This window comes from Rhea americana, unplaced genomic scaffold (genome assembly GCF_003343005.1).
Source record: "Rhea americana isolate MKP2758 unplaced genomic scaffold, rheAme1 scaffold_13, whole genome shotgun sequence".
NCBI classification, from domain to species: Eukaryota; Metazoa; Chordata; class Aves; order Rheiformes; family Rheidae; genus Rhea; species Rhea americana.
The window spans coordinates 9,574,508-9,594,181 of record NW_028185372.1 but is presented as its reverse complement, the minus strand read 5'-3'; the positions used below and the strand labels follow the sequence as shown (position 1 = coordinate 9,594,181).

The 19,674-nt window shown below is 37.9% G+C and overlaps 1 protein-coding gene and 1 non-coding gene across 2 annotated transcripts; one reads left to right on the top strand and one right to left on the bottom strand.

Annotated features, from left to right (window-relative positions):
* TRNAR-UCU (transfer RNA arginine (anticodon UCU)) lies at positions 1-71 on the bottom strand. The gene has a single exon. It is a non-coding gene; the product is annotated as a tRNA-Arg (tRNA).
* A 1,368-nt stretch (positions 72-1,439) lies between these two features.
* On the top strand, positions 1,440-18,251 carry DEPDC1B (DEP domain containing 1B). Its single transcript, XM_085326468.1, has 11 exons — positions 1,440-1,577; positions 2,121-2,386; positions 7,619-7,754; positions 9,931-10,058; positions 10,826-10,956; positions 12,006-12,053; positions 12,418-12,558; positions 14,075-14,241; positions 15,647-15,823; positions 16,483-16,668; positions 16,961-18,251. Exons 1-11 carry the CDS (start codon positions 1,530-1,532, stop codon positions 17,120-17,122), a joined length of 1,590 nt encoding a protein of 529 aa, XP_085182594.1. The 5' UTR covers positions 1,440-1,529; the 3' UTR covers positions 17,123-18,251.
* The last annotated feature ends 1,423 nt before the right edge of the window (positions 18,252-19,674 follow it).

Below are 19,674 nucleotides of genomic sequence, written 5' to 3'. Positions count from 1 at the left end.
AGCCCCATATGGGGATTGAACCCATGACCTTGGCATTAGAAGGACCACGCTCTAACCAACTGAGCTAAACCTGCCCCCCTTCAATAGGTTTGTAAGTATTCTCTGCAAGATAAACAGTTAATATACAACAAGCATTTTATATTAAAAACTGTGTCATGCTGTCATGTTCGTTTGGCTGTAAAACAGAAACCTTACTTTAATTAATGATTTTCCCAAAATGTTTGGCTTTATTCTTGTAACAACTATTATAACATAGCTTGCTTTTCTGTTTAATATACTGACAAGTAGAAGCATTTGGAGGAAAAAAAAAGCATTATTTCAGGGTGCTGTATGGATATATCTTGAGAGGCTGCATTTAGTGTAAGTGTTCTAGTGACAGCAATAAAAAATGTTACTAAACTCATTGTGGTACACACAATGCTGAAGCCTGTGAGAATCATACAGTCCTGATYTCAACAGTCACATATCTTCCTGCATAAAATTGTGTGCGCTACATGCTTAAATGTATCAAATTTCAGTTATCCTTGGAAAGGGGGGGGTGCAATATAAAACAATATTATAGTGAAYGTTTGCTGATAGTGAGAGGAAGCAGGTTGAAATGCTGCGTTTCATTAGCATTTCTCATCAGCCACRTTTATGTTGCCAGTTACTTCTTTATAATAGTCCTGAAAATAGACATTTTTCTTTCTGTGTGAATTAATAATGAAAAGGACACATTATCAAAGTAATAACTAACCAGATAGAGCCTATATTGATGTCTGGAATGGTTTTCAAGTGTAAGCCCGGGCACCTTTCCTGAGCCAGTTGCTGTTCAGCTGCRTGCTTGAGCCAGTAGGGAGAAGAACAAGTAGGTAATGTTCCGTTTAAAAATTAGGTAATGCATCTTCCAGGAAGCTAAAATGCCCCACTGAAGGACGTTATGAGAAGCAGGTATTAGGCTAGAGTGCCTACTAACCGTCGTTTCCCTCTCTAGCCAGCGTTTTACCTCAAGGTATTACCCCAGAAGCCTATCGGTGCTTTGGGGCCGTTGTGCGAGTTCTGCTGTTTTCCCCTGGGGACTGTAACGAAAGGAGACGATGCTCCCGTCCCGCCTGCCCTGCAGGACTCAAGTCGCATTTCCTTTGCCTCTTCCCATCCTAATGTTTCCGCCTTCTGCCCTCCCGCACACCGCGGTTCACCTGGGCCCAGCGGCCCTGCTCAGCTGAGGGAGGAGGAGGCGGCGGCTGCTCCTCGTCCCCGCCCCCCGGGGCCCGCGCGGCCGTTACCGGGGCTCCGGGCAGCCGTTGCAGACCACCCTCCGAGCGCCCCCTCCCCGCCCGGTGCGGCAGGRGGCGCGAAAGGCGTCGCACGCCGGGAGGCGGGGCGGCGGGCTCGCCCGCCAATCACGGGCGGCAGCGGGCTCGTCACGTGCAGCGCGGCCGCCCAATGGGGAAGGGCAGTGCCTCGCGGGCCGGGATTCAAACGGTCGGCGGGCGCGGCGCGCGCGTGGCGGCTGGTCTCCGTGGAGACGGCGCGGCCCGGCCGCGTCCATGGAGCCGAGGCTGGTCGGTCCCGGGCCCTACCGCGCCACCCGGCTGGTGAGAGCTCCCCGGGGCGGCGGCCGCCCCGTCCTCCTCGCGTCCTGCGCGGCCTCCTTCGGCGAGACCCTGCGTGGCGGCCCCTTATCTTGACGCAGGCCTGCTGCTGCGGCGGGGCGCACCGGGCCCGGCTCCGAGCCGCTCCCCGGTCGCGGGGCCTGGCGGTGCGCTCGCGTTCCCGTCGGCCGCGGGCTGGCGTTCCCCGGGGCGGGGGGCACCCCGGGCGCTGCGGGCGGGACCCTGGGCCCAGCAGCGCTGGGCCTTGGCCTGCCCTTTTGTTAAGTAAAAGCCAAGGGGAAGCCAAACCGTTTGCTGCGGCTGTGGAGCTGTGGGTAGCGTAGGAATCTGGATATTACAGCTTTCAAAATCTTGTCTTTGTACTTGAATCCTAGTTTTAGATTTCAATGCGCTTGTGAAAAAGGTGAGCCAAATGCATGCAACTGGGTRTTCAGATCTGATTGCATTCGGGTTTTTACCTCACAAGACTAAAATCTTTCTGGGAGAAGAGCTCCCATAACAGTTTGTTTTGTTCTTCTTCCGTAGTGGAATGAGATAATTGAGCTCTTTCGGTCTGGGATGCCTTTACGGAAGCATCGGTGCCGCTTCAAAAGCTATGAGCGTTGTTTCAAAGCCTCAGAGGCAGTGGACTGGTTACATGAACTACTCGGCTGTAATCAAAACTTTGGCCCAGAAGTAACTCGCAATCAAACAGTTAAGCTGCTTAAAAAGTTCCTGAAAAATCATGTTATTGAAGACATTAAAGGAAGATGGGGCAAAGAGGACTTTCAAGATGATGGTCACTTATATAGGTAAACCTGTTTACAGTAACTTTATAAGACACGAGTTTTRTGAAAACAGGGCATATTAACACTTGAGTATTGCTCTTACAATTATTTCTGTAAAAGGCCCTTTAAAAGGTACCACTGTCTCTTTTTCTGCTTTCCTGTTAAAGACTTCATTTTTCTTTAGAAATGTGTGAATGATTGTGATTTAATATTTGTCTTTTGGAAGGCACTTTACTTGATTTTTCTCTTACGAGTACTAACAAAAACTTTTGCAACTCTTATTAAGAGTTTGGTTTGCTGTTAATAGGTATCAAGTTTGTCAAATATCTCCTTGACACATGTTCTTTTAAATAATATTGATGGAAGCGAGAAGAGTACTGAGTATCCAGCTCCAGTTTTTTATCCTTCTCCCACCCAGGAATTTTGGATGAGCTTTTCTATTCTTTCTGAGAGAAGGGTTTTTCTGAATTTAAATGTCAGTCAAGGTGGAGTTCTTTCTGTATGCTGTGGGCTAAAAATTGATCCTGTGGATTTTAAAAAAACCCAAAAAACTGTAGTTAAAACTTAGCTTTCTCTCATCTCTTATTAGCTCAGCCTCAGGAATGTTTGTTTGTTTACTTCTGCTTGACCTCTTAACTAATGCCTTGTTAATAGGGGACAAATAGGGGTAACAAAAGCCTGGTCTTGTTGGAGTGGATTTCTTGCCCTTTTGTGGTTCCTGTTAATGACTGGGTACCCACAGGTTGAAGGTTCTAAACTTGTGCCATCTTGCATTGTCTTGTTCCCTGATAAATTAGTTTAAAATGAGCACTAGCTTGAATATGGCCTTGTAACATATTGAGATAAATCTGTTCTTGGGGAAACAGGAGCTATCATCTGAGAGAGTAATGATGAAAATCAGCTGGCAGTAATGCTTCCTTTCTACTTGTTAAGCTTTTCTTTAAATAAACTTTATGTAATAGTCTTTTTGTAATGGTTTCATAGATCATAGAATTTCTTAATATTGACTCTGAAAAACAGATGTAATGCTGAAATTCCATGTGATGTGGATGAAGTCATCTTTCTCATTTTCCTTTATGATCTTACCTAGCCTGTTTGCAAAGTGGGTGGCTAATGTTTTTTGACTACAAACAGGGTTAAGTGTGTCTGTTCACTACATTCTTAACTTTATTGGAATAGTTTAAAAGTAAGAACTATATTTCGTGTACTCTGGTTGTAAACATGTTTATCTTGTAAGAAAGTTCCTCAACCCAACTCTGTTAACAAACTTTTAAGTTTAACAAACTTAAAGACTTTAGTCTGGAGCTTTGTGGCGTTAAGGAGTAAGGTAAGATAGGCAAGAGCTTTAGCATCAAGTTCACTGATTCTTTGTGCAAACAAAATGCTTGCATGAGCATTTACTGCAGATGTGTCTTTGGAAATACAGAGTTAGTGTAGTTCTTGCTAATGGATCTCCAGTAGTGGTGTCAAAACTTCCAAAAAGATGATGGAATAGATTTGTAAGAGAGCAGTAATAACATGAAGTTTGGTATGCATGTGGTGAAGCTAAAGCTGATGAATATTGATATAAAAATTAAGTGACCTGGTTAGTCTATGAGTATTTATTTAATGAAAAATACTGAAAATAGAAAGTAATTGTGATGTGACTGGATGCTACAGCTAGAGAAACTMAAAAATAAGGCATCCTTACTTTTGGTTTTTAGCTAATTCCAATAATTAGAAGAAATCTTTCTCTAAGTTTCTAAAGAAAAATCCACTGCACTTAAAGCTGTTGTAGATCTTGTGCACACATTAAAAGGAAGAAATTGAACGGTCCTAAAGCTAGAAACTGAAGATCCTGTTTGCTGGCCTTATACTTGAAATATTGAAGACAAGGAGAGGTGTAGAGGAGCTTCTTTCTTGACTTCAAGTTGGAGAAGACTAAAGTAGTTTGGCGTGGGCTTTTTGTTTATTTAAACAGAGCTGGAAAAGCAGTTTTCTTTGAATGCATGCCTAGACTTTTTGCTGGGAAGACCAGTAAAGGAACATTAAGAATGCTGAGAGTGGTGGAAGGCACAGCAATTAGTATCTCTATGTACTGTGATTGGTGTTTCTAGGGGTTATGGTCGCTATGTGAAACAGAATAATGACATTGGTTTTTAAGGATAATTTCAGGTATGTATGTGGACAGCAAAGCAGAGAAAGGAGTGGGGTTTGCAGAAATGCAGGAGAAAAGCAGAGTTGTAGTATTTCTGTTTGAGATGTTTGTCTTTCTGCATCTTGTACGGAGAAGACTTCATCTGCTGCAATATTCTGTCTAGCCTTTCTTATGTTTAGCAACTTTTGAGGGTTGTGTTCCTATTTGTTCTCACTAATCTGAATAAATTAGGAGAAATAAATTGGGAGGAGAAAGCTTAGATGCTCCCTCTTGTGAAATGGTGGGCTGCTGTGCTGTTCTGGGGATGCGAATATGGCTTTGACAGACCAGATGGGTCTTCTGATCTTGACTCAGTATAGGTTTCTGCTTCTACTGATGACTTGCGTTTCTATGAATTGTTTTATTCTTTTTAGATTTATCAGTGTATTGACAAATATGTCTGATATAAGCAGAATATTCACATCCTCACGTTGACTCTTACTGGCTCTTGATTTAAAATTGATAAGGTGATAATCAGCTGGTTTGGAGGTTAAGGAATCCTGTAACCACCAACTCATTGTTTTCATGGACCCTCACTACTTTGTCCCCCCTCCAAATCTTCGAAGGGTAGAAAAGCTGTGCACGTTATCAAGTGACATTAAAATGATTAGATATTCATATGACACATGGTGATCGTGTGTGTCACTGGTTTGGTATAGCCCACTCCTGCACTGTCTATTTTCTTAGGGCAGTGCTATCTGTATTTTTTTTTTTCTACTGGAACCACAGGTGTTGAGGTGGCTAGAGGCTATACTTTGTCCCTTTTTCCTGGATATAGATTAGTTCTGTCAAAAGACTAAATAGTTCTTGATAGCCAGGGATATTATGCTTTCTCTCTTCTGTTTTTTAGATTTTGTGTTTTGTTGTTTTATTTTTCTCATTGGCAATGTGACATTCAAATGATTTTGCTCATTTATACTATGTGTTATCAGATGTTACCTCTTTATGAGTTGAAGGTTATAGGAAGCTCTGAGAGTTGTTTGGGTGAACTATTACTCTATGCTTGCTGTTTTCTTATACTCTTTCTCTAATCATCTGCTATTCAGAAAAACTTTTGCTATCTTAATTTTTTTTTGCCTCCAATTCAAGGAATAATTGAGTTACTAATGGAACAGTTTGATATTTTTAATAAAATTGCATACTAACACATTTTGGAGCCAGCTTTTCCCAGTGAGCTTGAAGTATAAAAAAACCCTGTAGTCTAATCATATTTTTGATGTGTGACTTTAACACACGCTAGTAGTCTCTTGTTTGTGCAATTAAACTCCCATTTTCCAGTCTGTCTTTATTCATGTATTTAATGTCCTGGTAGCTCCCTCTGGTGGGCTTTCATGATTTTACTCCTTAAATATAGGTTGCATGCCATGTTCGTGTGAGTACAACACAAGTAGCTTTTGATTCCATTGACAATGCTCACTCTGGAAACCTTGAGATGAGTAATATTTTTTATAAATTACTATCTTATTTTAATGTATTTGCAACCGTATAATATGTTGCACGGCTGTGTTATTAGAAACAAAACGGTTAGATCTTTCAATAACSTCTGATGTAAATACAGTTGTCTGTGCTTACTCACTCCATAGAGTATACCAAGCATTTATGAACATTGCCAAATGTTGATTTCATTTGTTAGGCAAACTAAGAAAGAAGGTGAGGACTAGTGAGGCTTCAGAAATAACGGGCTGTGTCTGTGTCCTGGCTTACTGGCCTAGTGTAGTCTACGACAGTATATGGTATATTATGGTTTTGGAAGCTCTTAGGTTTTACAGGTCTTGGAATCTGAACAATTGCCTTAAAAGCAAAAGGGATAGCACTGCGAATGTGCTGCTAAACCTCTGGGAGAATGGCTGCAGTGCTTGCTTTACTGATGGTGTCTGTGTTAGCTGATGATACTGTTCTGCAGCCTTCACCCCAGGTATCACAAACAGATATCTTCCTCCCTGTATAAACTCCTAAAATGAGTGTTTTGACTGGAAAATGTGTTAATTTTAACATGTCAGCTTTGGAATGCCCTCCAGTTACTAGCTTCAGGTGACATGATTTTGCTAATGAACTGGTCACCATAAAACCAGAAATTTTTAACTGTTCACCCAAATGCCTTACTCCTGCTGGATCTTGGCATAATGCTACTGAAAAAGGAGGAATACACTTTTTTTTTTTTTCCTAGTTGTGAGAACTCATTTCTTTACTGATTGGTAAGGGAGGAAGTCTTGTGAGGATCAGAAAGTATGATCTGTGAGGAGGGGTTTCCAAAGTGTGGTACAAACCTGTCAAAGCAAAAATATTGATCAGGATAGTGGAATATGGTGGTGATAAATTTTAATTGCTGTAGCTTTCAATAGTGAGAACTGGGTAGGGAGGAACCTAGGTTTCAGAGTAATTTAATTCTGATCATACTGGAGATGTGACTGGATTCAATGTGCACTGGAATTCGTTTTGTAGTATCTGCAGAGGCTAGTTTATAATATCTGTTTTTATTTCCACTAACAAATGACCTCAAAGATAAATGAGATTTTGCACAACTAGTTGGAAAACAATTTCTGAAAAAGAACTCTGGGATGTGATCTTGGTCTGGAAAGCATGCAAACAAAAGAAAATATGGAAATAGGATAACATTTTGCTGTGACGCATGCATGCTTGCAAATTAAATCTGAGTGTTAGTCATGTGACTAGCATTGCTTTGTAGGATACCTGTTAGAGGTGCACCCGACATGGTTCTGCTGAAAAAGCTGTAAGTAGATTTTCCCAGCATCTTCTCATGAAGGCTTGAGTCTGTTGTCTAAGTGGGGCAGCTGGTGTTTTTTGAGATGCAATGGGATATTGGACATCCATATGAGGCACTCAGTTATGTCATAGGATGTGCAAGGGACATGCACTGTTCATTCCGGTGGAGCAGCTAAAGGCCAAACAAGATATCCTAAGATATTTGATGTGTCAGTCAGCACCTGTCTCAGGCAACTAAGTCGCACTGAATGTCCAAGGCATTTTTCATATGTATGCATGTAAWGGCCAAATACACAGCTTTGGGTAAGTATGTAATTCAGAGTTCACTAACTTTAAAAAATGTTTTTTAATTGTAGATTTCCTCCTTCTTCACCACTGAAGCCATATCCAAAGAAACCTTCCTGTATGAAGGAAGTAATTAAATTTCCAGATTGGAATGAACCTAAGGCTGGCACTTCTCAAGAACATATCCTAGTGAAATCAGTTACAATGGTAAGTTTTGCTTTTGTTTCTCCAAACATAAGCATATTTGGAAAGCAAAGTAGATAATAGAAATAAATTGAACAAATGATATTTTTAGTTGCATCACAATATTTGTCAATGAGATTAAATGCAAAGTACTTCTATTATTTTAAACTTATGGGAAGTAGAGTTGTTCTTAAAATCAACATTCCCAGCAACTGATTGAGTGTTCTTTCCACTGGGAATGTTGATTTTGAGTGTTCTTTCCACTAAGTTCAGTGTAGTCATATTTGACATTCAGTTTGTATACCAGTTTGTTGTAATTCCAATAAAACATTTGTTACATTACAAGAAAAAATAGTTGTTATTGCTTACAGTACAGCCGTTTTACTCAGACTTCTCATGTAGTAGAACATATACAATATTGCTTCTTTTCTAGCTACTATGAAATTAAGGCTTCCATTCCCTTTGTCACAATAGCTGTCTTRTGACTAATGAAAGGTGGTGCTGGATTAGTTGTTTTTTCCCTTTGTGAGCTTCGAGGAAGGTCCTACTTATTTACCTTGATTGATCTAACCTTTCCAAAGTTGTTAAACTGTTGCCTTCATTAGTAAAACAGAATTGTATCGCTTCTTACAACCTTAACATCTTAAAAGTCTAGACCTTGCTGGTTATGTGTGTTCTAAACCCTTCCTCCAGGATATCTTTTTGCACATGAGTRTGCTCATGCTTTTTGTGAACTGGAGGGACTTCTTGTAATACTTTTGTCTTTTTAATGCTGTTCAATGCAGCACATCAGCCTTGATTTTCTTGGTTGTCTATAATCTGTCTGGAAAAGTAGCTCCTACAATTTGGCTGCAAATCTAAAAGCCCTGAATAAATAGCTACTCTATATTTGAAATTCAATTCCTTATGTGCAGATCTAATATGTCTTTCATGTACAGCAGGTTTCTGCCTTGTTGTAGTACAYCTATTTCACAGCATACATCTCTTATGTAGAATTTCTCAAGAGAACAGGAAATTCTGGGAACTGGCTYGTTTGGATCTGAACTGATTGTAAAGCCATGGAACAGTGAGGGAGTTGAGGATTTCTTTCTCTAGAAGAGAAAAACATGACCCTTTGAACTTTAGTAATAGATAATTGACTTATAGGGAAGGGAGAAAAGATGGTGCCAAATGGAAGTTCAGAGAATGCAATGTTTCCTAGTCACTGCTGCAGGTTTAAGATGTTATAGCCTTCAGTTGTCTGCCCTAAATATTGTCCCAAGTATCCTGCCCTGATAGGAGTCAGCAATGGAATATGCTTCTTTTCTACTGGTTCTTTTACAAAGGTGTAGCTTCCAGTGGAAGGGTGAAGTGGACAGGTAGCTGAAAGTGGCAGTGTCTTAAAATGCTGCAGTAATTAATATTTTGACACATCATGATGATAAAGATACCTGTTTCAAACTTGTTTGTCTGGTGGCATGGAGTGACTACCAACCACTGACTGGAGTAATTAAGTGCATTCCTGGACTGCATTTTATGGTTTAGTTTTGGTCACAGGGAATCTTGTTAGTGTGCTCTGAGGACTGATCTGTGGTGCAAATGATCAAGAGCTTTGCTTAGAAAAATATATTGCTGATGTAAATAATGTATCCATTGACATGTTCATGACAACCTTCAGATAGTGAGCTGGGRTTGGAAGGCTGACCAAAAGATGATCACATAGATTTGTGTTCTCTTCTGCTTTAGTTGATTTTGTTACAATGGTGGTCTAGCTATGATGGTTTTTCTTAGCTGTAGCTACTTCCTTTCTTCCTATGTAAAATCTTCCAGAGGAGTTTACTGTTTAGTTATGGTCAGTGTATGCTGAATGAGTATCAATCTTTTATGTCTTGGCTAATAATTTTTCAGTAATTTCTCCTGTAAATGGTAGTTGAGAATAAGTGACTTAAACTAGTTTTAGTCATGAAGCGAATCTGAATATAGGATTGGCGGGCATTGACTCCTGAAATTAAGTGCTGTTCTGATGCAACTTTGGACAAAATAGGAGACGAAGATCCTTCATATTTTTAAAACCTAAATACTTGCAGCCTGGGGATTTTACTAGAACTTTAAGTATTTAAAGTACTTGCAGCAAAAAATATGCTATACTGTAGGCATATTATATGATTTAATAGTTTTAAAAAAATTGCCAGATAAAGAGAAGTATGTTTTCTGATTTCAGAACTCTGAAATGTGGTACAAGCGTCACAGTATAGCTATAGGAGAAGTACCAGCATGCAAGCTTCTGTATCGCAGAGAGCTCACACAGGCAAATATAGAAGAGATCTGGAAATCCATGACATTGTCACGGTGAGTGTACTTGTGAGTCATCTGTTGTTAGGCTAGCACTGTGTGTTAGGCAAGTCTTGTTTGTCTTCTCTGCTGATCTCATTATTTCATCCACTCACCCTTTGTCACTGTCATTACACCCATATTAGCTAGACTAACCCTACTGCTTACTGTCTGACTATCAAATTCTGCAAAACTGAGTTTAACAGCTTTGACTTTTTTCCTGTTATGCTATGTTACACCTTTTGTTCTATGGGCTTTGTTTTGTTTATTTACTTCTTTTCCTCTAATCCCTTTCTCATGGTTGTGAAATTGAAGCATTCCTGTAGTAGTATACTGTTGTAGAACTCTTTAAAGACAYGTGTGACATTTAGTCTGAGGATGTAAGAAATGGAACAGATGATTATGAATGCAAAAGGCTTTGTAAGACTGATAGTCTTTATTTCTAGAAGGAATATCCTATACAAAGCTAAAGGCATTCCTATAGACCAGTGAAAGCTTTTTTTTATGTAAAAATACAAATTAGCTGTTTCTGCAACATATCTGAAGCCTTACTACAGATTTTTATATCTAAAATGGTATGTTATTTTCATGCAATAAACTTAATTTGCTGCAATGTAGCATAGAAATTTTAACGATCCAAAGATGGATTTCAAACTGCTTTAGTCTTCCATATGCTAAAACAATAAACGGAAAGGATCTTTCAGAATCATATCTATACTGATATTATATGTTTCTCTCTCTGACTAGATGGTGTATTTTATATAAATATATATATGTTTTTTTAGCTTGCAGAAGATCTTAGATTTGGATTCGCTGGATGAAGTGCTAGATACAAAGCTTGTGAATTCTAAGCATATTGTTCAAAATGCATACAATGTCAATAAGCAAGGCATTGTTATTTTAGAAGATAAATCAAGTGAGTATTTTAAAAGTATTTAACTTTTAGTATAATATAGTTTGCTAGTAGAAAAAGCATTAACTACAATCTATATTAATGTGTGACATCTTTGTGCTTGTATAACCACTTTTCTACTAGAGTTTTTATGAACTATACCATTCTTGTCTTCTGAACTCACAGTAGTAGGAAGCAGTATTCATTCTTCCATGGTTTTTACCCTGTTCAACATTCTGTTGCTTTAGCAGGGTCAAAGGATGAAGGTGAAAGACAGAGCAGCAAGTCTTTACCTATGAAGATAGGGATCTTACTCATTTTAAGCTGGCTTTCTCAGCCCAACTCTCAACCGTACCTGAATTGGAGGGGGCTACATGAGGTTAATGTGTATCACAAAGTGAGAAGGCATCAAAATACATACGGAGAGAGGCTTATGTATTTTTTCAGTTTTGCATCTTCAGTCAACATGTTTTAAAATTAGTGCCAAGTTTAAAACTTTTGGTGTGTCAGGGAGAAATTGAAGCATCTTTGCTGCTGTGTTATATTACATGTTATTGCTACTGTGTTTTCCATGAGCTTGGTACAGAAGTAAAATATAACATTGGAATCTAGTTTGGTTTGTGAGTGAAACCACATCCAGAGTCTGTATGCATTTTTTACAGACAAGTGGRACAGTTCAAGAATATTACCTCCCTCCCTCCAGAAACAAACTTGAGTGCAGCTTCAGTACAAAGTAAACACCATACTGTAAAGCACTGTTGAAGGTGTAGTTTGAATAGTTTGACCAACTTCTGCAAGGCAGGTTAAGGATTTTGTTATAGGATCCATTTTGGTGGTTGAGCTGTAAGGGCAATAGGTGCAACTGATATTGAGTACTGGAGGTACTAAAGCACTGATCTAACTTTACATCTGGTGGAAGATATTTGTATGTTAAGGGATAATCTGCCTTTTTAATTAATCAACTTCTAGCTAGGGAAACTTTTAAAATTAAAAATTTTCAATTTCAGTTTTTCTTACAGTTTAACACTTAAATTCTCATTTTTTTCTTCTCATTTTCCCCCTCCTCTGTGCAGAGGAATTACCTCACTGGATATTGTCAGCAATGAAATGTCTAGCAAATTGTAAGTATATTCCAAAGAGAAGGAATTGATTGCTCCTTTACCACTTCATCAAATATCTCTTATATTCAGAGTTGATTTTTTTTTTCTGATTGCAGCCTTGAAAGCAGAATTAGAAAAGATCTGCCACCATATGTCCCCTTACTAGTGCAGTCTATTTCACTGAAATATATAGAGCATTTAACGGTTCTATTCATATTTTTCCTGCTACATGTATTTTTCCTAGATCTGTTGAATTTTAAGTGTAATATAGTAATATAACTTTGAATAATGAGTCTAAACTTTTCTACTTGGAGCTGCATTTTTGTTGACTAGAATAGAAAATAATGGTCTTGCTGGTGGCTGCACTTTTTTTTTTTTTTTTTAGGGCCCAGCTGCTCAGATTTGAAGCAGCCAACATATTCAGGATTTGAAAGAGATGTCTTCAAAACTATAGCAGACTATTTTGGCCAGATGAAAGAACCTCTTCTCACATTTCATCTTTTTGATGTTTTTGTGAGTGTATTAGGTAAGTAGTCAAGGAGGAAACCAAAAAGAGTGTTTTTGAATTAACTTTCTTGAATTAATATACCATATCAAAAGTGTCAAATGTATTTAGAACCTGTTCTGACCATTCTACATATGGAAAAAAATGTTTATTTAAACTTATTTAACATATCATTACTATTTATATAGGTTATAGTGATTGTTTATAAAGCAGTTCTTTCTGACTAGTTATTCCCTGTTGCTACTTCTAAACGTGTGCACCAGTATGCATGACCAATCTTCCTTTGAACTTAAAAAGCTTTACTCTGGAAATAAAATGAATTACAATGCTTTGCCATGCTTTTTTGGAATACTGTCTGTTTTGACTACCATGCTTACCGCACTTTTTTGTTCTTAATTTAATAACAACTTCATTTTTTACACTGTGGAGCAGACTGGCTTGGTGGATGAAGGGAGAGCAGCGGAGGCTGTTTATCTTTACTTTTGTAAGGCTTTAAACAGTCTTTCACAACATCCTCAGACAAGCTGAAGTATGGGCTAGATAAGTAGACACTGAGGTGAACTAGAGAGTGACTGCTGGGGCTCAAAGGATTGTGATCAGTGGTACGATGTCTAGTTGGGGGCCAGTCATTAGTGGAATACCCCTGGGGGTCAATACTGGGGAAATTGCTGTTTAACTACTGTTCATTAATGACTCGGATCATGGGAAACAGTGCACCTTCTGTAAATTTGCAGATGATACAAAAAAGGGAGGACTGGTTGATACACCAGATGTTTTTCTGCCATTCAGAGGGACCTCAACAAGCTGGGGAAATTGGCACAGAAGAGCCTCGTGAAGCTCAACAAAGGGAAATGCAAAGTCCTGCACCTAGGGAGGAACAACCCCATGTTGTTAGGACAAACCAGCTTTGCRGAGAAGGGCTTGCAGGTCCTGGTGGACCACAAGCTGAACGTGAGCTAGCAATGTGCCTCTATAGCAAAGAAGGCCAACAGCACCCTGGGCTACATTAGGAAGAGTGTTGCCAGCAGGTTGAGGGAGGTGATCTGTTCCCTCTGCTCAGCCCTAGTGAGGCCACATTTGTAGTGGTATGCTCAATTCTAGGATCCGCAGTAGAGAGAAGACATGGATTTACTGGAGAGAGGCCAGTGAAGGGCCAYAAAGATGATTGGGGCCTCTTTCATGTGGGGGGAGGCTGAGAAAGCTTGGAGGGGAAAGAAAGCAGAGGATGAACCCAACTTACTGTAGTTCTCTGAAAGTCTATTAATATCCAGAGATATAGGTTATAGCTATTAATACTCCCCAGCTTATCAGAAGGAAGTCTTCTAAGCTTGTAAGTACTTAGACAAGGTGCATATGGAAAATGATTCTGATTCTAGAAGCCACCTTCCTGGATTTTTTGGTGAGTCAAGTTCTAGGAGGGTATTAAATGAGCAGGGGAGGAATTTGCAAGGACTGTTTGAGGAATTTAACATTTTAAATGATATGGAAAAGCATAATTCTGAAATGTTGCTGAATTTCCTGGTCTTCTATAAACTAGGTCTACTGCAAAAACACAGCAAGGTCATAGAAGCTCTTCAGATTTGCTGTCTCCTGCTGCCTCCAGAAAATCGAAAAAAACTGCAGCTATTGGTGAGGATGATGGCAAGAATCAGCTTTAACAAGGACTTGCCACCTCTTTCTGAATCAGTGAGGACCAGAACCTTGGTATGTATAGTCTAAGGCAAAGAGTGTAGACCAGACTTTTGGAGTAGCACAGGTAAAAGGTTCTTTTTGGAGAATGTATGCAAAAAGCCATTTGCCTGTTTGCTGAAGGGTTGATCTATGATGAAAGTGGATGAAAGTAACATCTCAGCTGATTTTCCACATAGACTAGTGGGATTTGGACAGGTTCTCTACTGAGTAGAAAAAATAAAATGCAGCAGAAGGTGAGGTCTCTAGCGTTCTTTTTCACCGCAGAAAGTGAGAAAAAGATACAGAAAAATACTGTCTGTTTCAGTCATAATTAAAAGGATGTAGGTGAATATTCTAGTTCTGATTTACTTGTTCAAAGCTATTAAAAAAAATCCTGCCAGATTATTTCAGTACCTGTTTCTGTACATACTTAACTACAAAATTTTTCTCTCTGAGGGCTGTTTAATTAGTTTTTGACAAAGCTCTAGCTTGTGTTAATGCTTTGTCTGTAGAGCTGTTCATGGAGTTACCACTGTTTGCAACAACATGTTATGAAAAAGTGAAATTGATATTTATTGTATTAAGCAGAACTTAGAGATTCCATTTGCCTAAAAACATCTCCTTTTTGGTTAACTGTCAAGGCTTCTACAAGGAAAAGGGCATCAGAGCTCTAAGTGGTAGAATCACTGCATAAAAATCTTGAAGTTGTATGGATAAATCTAAATTTGTTCTATAGCAGTTAAGATTTTAATTAACTATGAATGGTATTTGATTAGAATAATTAAATTCCTGACTGCTAAGGTTATAAATTAACTATAAATGTGTTTGATTATGTTATAATCTATATGGTATTTTTAGAAGTGGATCCTTCACAATCCATGTACTTCATACTAGTGTTTTTTTTTTTTCAGCAGTATCTATGGCATGTGGCAGAAAACCAATGCTTTCTTTGCCTTCTGTGCTTACAATGTTAATGACTTATGCACAACCAGAAAACTCGTAACTAATGTTCTAAACTGAATGTCTGAGCTTGAGACATGAAGACATGAAGTCAGCTGGGCCTGAACTTTAGTTAGTTTAGGATTTAAAAATCATGACATTTAATTTTTTTCTACCTTCTTTCTAGAAGGTTAACTTCTAATAAACTACTTGTGATTTTTAAATCTTTGAAATATGTATCCTATTTAACTGGAAAAGTTATATGAAATGGCTATCTAGCCAAGTTCTGAGAATAGAATGGACCTAGCCATTCTACATCTAAAGTTAGAGTATGTATTGCAGCAAGAGGTGTCTTCAGTCCGCTTGAACAGTGTCATTGTACACAGTACTTTTTATATTGGAAGTATTGTGGCTTTTGTGCTCTCAGAATCTTTTTTTTTCTGAAAAAGAAAAAAAAATCCTCTAATAGAAAAATATACACAATTTTCTTTTTTCTCAGATGATTCAGGCATTTTCTCGTTGTATCCTCTGCTCAAAGGATGAAATGGACTTGGATGAACTGCTTGCTGCTAAACTAGTGTCTTTTCTCATGGACAACTATCAAGAAATCTTAAACATTCCTTCCTCCTTAAAAGCTTCTATAGAGGAACATGTTGTACATCTCAAAAGAGTCCAAGTAGGTGTCTAGTGAAAAAGTCTTAATGTCTATGCTGCTGTAACAAATTTATACTTTCTGTTCATGAAAGTTTAACAGATTTAAAAGATTTTATCTCTGCTAGTATATGCAGAGCTAGTTAATTTTCATTGCTGTCCATTGATCATAAGTATATACTTACATCAAACTAAGTAGATCTTGGGTCACTTAGACAGGAACATGTAAACAGTTTCCTGTTGGTCGACTCTGTATCTTCAGGGAATGGGGTCCCGATCTGGGAAATTAAGTTTCTGGCAGTGAAAAACTGTAAGGGATATTTAGTGTTCTGATCAATGTTCTGTTTTTCTGCTAGAGCTATCCTTACTTAGCTTTTTCATAACTCTTTTTCTATTTCCTTTTCCTATTTTTTTTTCAAAGCTGCTGTCTTTTCAGTTTGTTCTTCCTTAAATTGTACCAAAATGATTAGTCATTTTTTAGCTCTTTCTAAGAATGAGGCAAGCTTCCTTAGTGTCATGTTTTTTGACTTACTAGAACTCACTCTCATGCAAGTGATGGGAAGCAGAATCTCAGCTCTTTACTCCGTATCTTCTTTGTTTAGGGAATTTAAGTGGTCAATTTGATTAAGCCRCTTTTCCCAAATTTATTCCTGAAGACATAGCTCTTCTGTTTTTTCTCTCCAGATAAAATATGCTGTAGCTGACAGTGATGCAACTTTTCCTGCTCCATCATTTTGTCACCAAATCAGTACAGATGAATTTGAATCCCAAAGGGCAAATGGCTCACAAGAACCACTGACAGCTTTATTGGAGGAAATCGCAATGAATAAAGAAATATCTATCAAAGACAAGAAGAAGAAGCTCAAACAAGTAAATAATTCTTCTACAGTCTTAATTTTAAAAAGTTCTATGCAGTCTTAAATGTCTGTTTTTTTTCAAGAGAAATTGAGTTTTAAAATAGTAGATATTCTTGGATTTATAGCTTTTTAAAATTATTTAGAATAAAGGTATTGTGATGAATCAAACCATATTGGAAAATAAGTTTTTCTATATAGAGTGCATTAGAAGAATATGTATTTTTCTATTCCATAAGTGGAGGTAATGTTATTTAAATGCTAAGCTTTGGAGTGAATTCTTCATTTAAATTGGTGTATTTTTCTAGTTCCAGAAATCTTACCCTGAAGTRTATAGAATACGATTTCCTACTCCTGAAGCTGAAGCAGTGCTATTTCCAGAAAAAAATAAGCAGAAACCACCAATACTGATGTGGGCCTTAAAAAACCCATTTCAACCTTTTCACAGAACCAGAAGCTTTCGGATGTAAATGGTTTGCAATTCATCAGCAAACTGAATTGAAGCATATTATCAATGGATATTACACAAAGGGAGCCTGATTGACATGTAATTACTTCAAAAAATACTGGAGATAGTATTTCTACTGCTGGTGTAGTAGAAAAGAGGAGAAAAGTATTGAGGCAGTAGAAATGTGAACCTTTATCAGTATTTTTGTAGATCATTTTTCTAATGCCTGTTTTTGAAAAAACAAGATGGTTATTCTACATGGTGGTGTAAGACACATTTCCTGCATTCTAACCATTTCTTCACGAACTAAATGTATTTTTCTGTAATGTACTGTTGATATCTTGTAAACAGCATTTTTCACCTGCAAAAATGTTGGACTGGATTATATTTGTTCACGTATAGCTTGAGGAATTAATGTGCTGTATATACTTGAATATGTATGAAACACTGGATTTTATTTGTGTATCTTAGTGTTTTTGTGTATCGTAGTGTTCTTTATATATGGCTGATTTCAGAGAAGTGTAAAAACTTGTCCTTAGTTTTCTGATTTATGTGATGCATTACAGCTTGAGTCAACTGTTAAAAATCGTTAATCTGTAATACAGACCCAGGTTTTTAAAGCCATTTCCATACCTCTTCCTAAGTATTGTTGTTTAAAATTGGATGCCTGTCCAATAGAAGTTGCACATTTTATCAAAAAAATCCAAAGCCTTGGATTTGCTCTGGAAAAGGAAGGCACATGTGGAAGTGACATTAAAGGATATGTGCCTTTAATGGTTGCATTTGTGCTTTATGAAATATACTGTATCTATAACTTGACTGGGTATAACTTCATTGGTAGTGACAGCATTTTTGAGCTATTAAAGCATTAACATTTTCCAATATTTACTTACAGTGGTGGTTTCATGTCATGCATCAGATTTTTAATGAGCAGCATTTCACACATGTTGAATCCCCAGAGTAGAGTGTTCAGGTATGAAGGCAGCTGACATCTCACTAAACTTCTATCTGAAAATATGATAAGCATCATGATGACTGACTATCCTGTAATGCAGCATTGAGAGCATTTTTACTTTGCCAGCCTCCTGACTAGTCAATAAGTTATGAGATGTACATTACAAGGTTGATAGTTTAATAGACTGAAAGATTCCTCAGGCGTTGTGCTTTTGATGAACTGTACATGCATGATTCCATGATGTGTTTTCACAGATCAGTTATACTTGGATTTGATTTCAGTAATCTTCATTTCTTAAAGAAAATGCATGACTCTCTCAACAACATTAAGGAAATATTAATTAGTTAATATTTAAAGTCATCTGAGACCACTTCTTACCTTTTGTACGAGGTCTCTAAATGTGACAGTCTTTTTAGATTTGCCATATTCTTCTGTATATGCTTATGTGCAATTGAAGTTAGACTATCACTAGACTACTCACGTACAAAAATCTGGTTACAGCTAAAGTACAATAATGAGTTAGGATATTAAGAAAGGTTGTCTTGCATCAAAAAGTGGAAACTCCCAAGAACTCTGTCAGTCCTTAACTGCAAAGGAGAAGTAGAAGCCAATTAGCCACTGAAAATCATTTCCCTGTTTACTGACATGACTTAGTGTTGTACTGGATACTTTTTCCCATTGTTCTTTCCCTTCCCCCTCCCCCCCTTTTTCTTATCTTTCTTTAGTCTGTTTTAAACATTTTTTTTTTTTTGGAAATGTAAACTTCAGTTTACCCATTATTTTCCATGAGGAGAAATTGCAGCATCTTTTCTTTCCTCCAACTACACACTAACTAGAATTCTTTTCCTGATCTAGTAGGTCCTGGTGACCTCATATCTATGGGAGCTTTGCTCTAGAATCTCCTGGAAGAGGGAAGAACAGTACTGATCTTCCCCTTCTGGGAAGGGAGATAAGCCTTTGCTTCCCATCACTTTTGCTATTTGTAGCGATGCTTTCTTTCCCTACACAAATGCAGTTTACTCCAGTTCCTAAATTAACAATTGGTCATCAAGAAAATCTTTTGGTTCACATATCTCAGTTTTTGTTCTAATCCTGGCATTGATCATACTGTGAGTGATGGCTTTCATCATTAGCTACTAATGCACATGGATTATTTAATTGCTTTTACTTTGAATGAGTCTGTTTAATTCACTTCTGATTTATCATGTTTGTGGTATCAGTTGTTAACATGTATGACTACAAAGAATGACTGATGGCTGATGTTATTTTCTGGAATGGTTTTCAGATGTTACTTTATTAACAGAGAGGAAGTTTGGGCAAAATCTGGGGGATTTCATTGTCTTGTTCTGTTAGGCAGAAATAAGAACTACAGCTAAGAACGTAGCATACTGCCAAACTGTGCTTTTAAAGTTATTGCCATGATATGCCACAGCTTTTTCTCTCTCTTCCAAAAACATGTTTTACAACCTAAGAGCTTCTCTTTCTTTTAGCTTCTTTCCTCTATCGCATGCTAACTCAGTATGACTCACTTTATTTCTTGACCAGAAATTTTTAAATCTCCTACTGCCTTTGGGCTTATGATTCTAATTATTTTAGCTTTAGGAGGCTACTCTACGTTT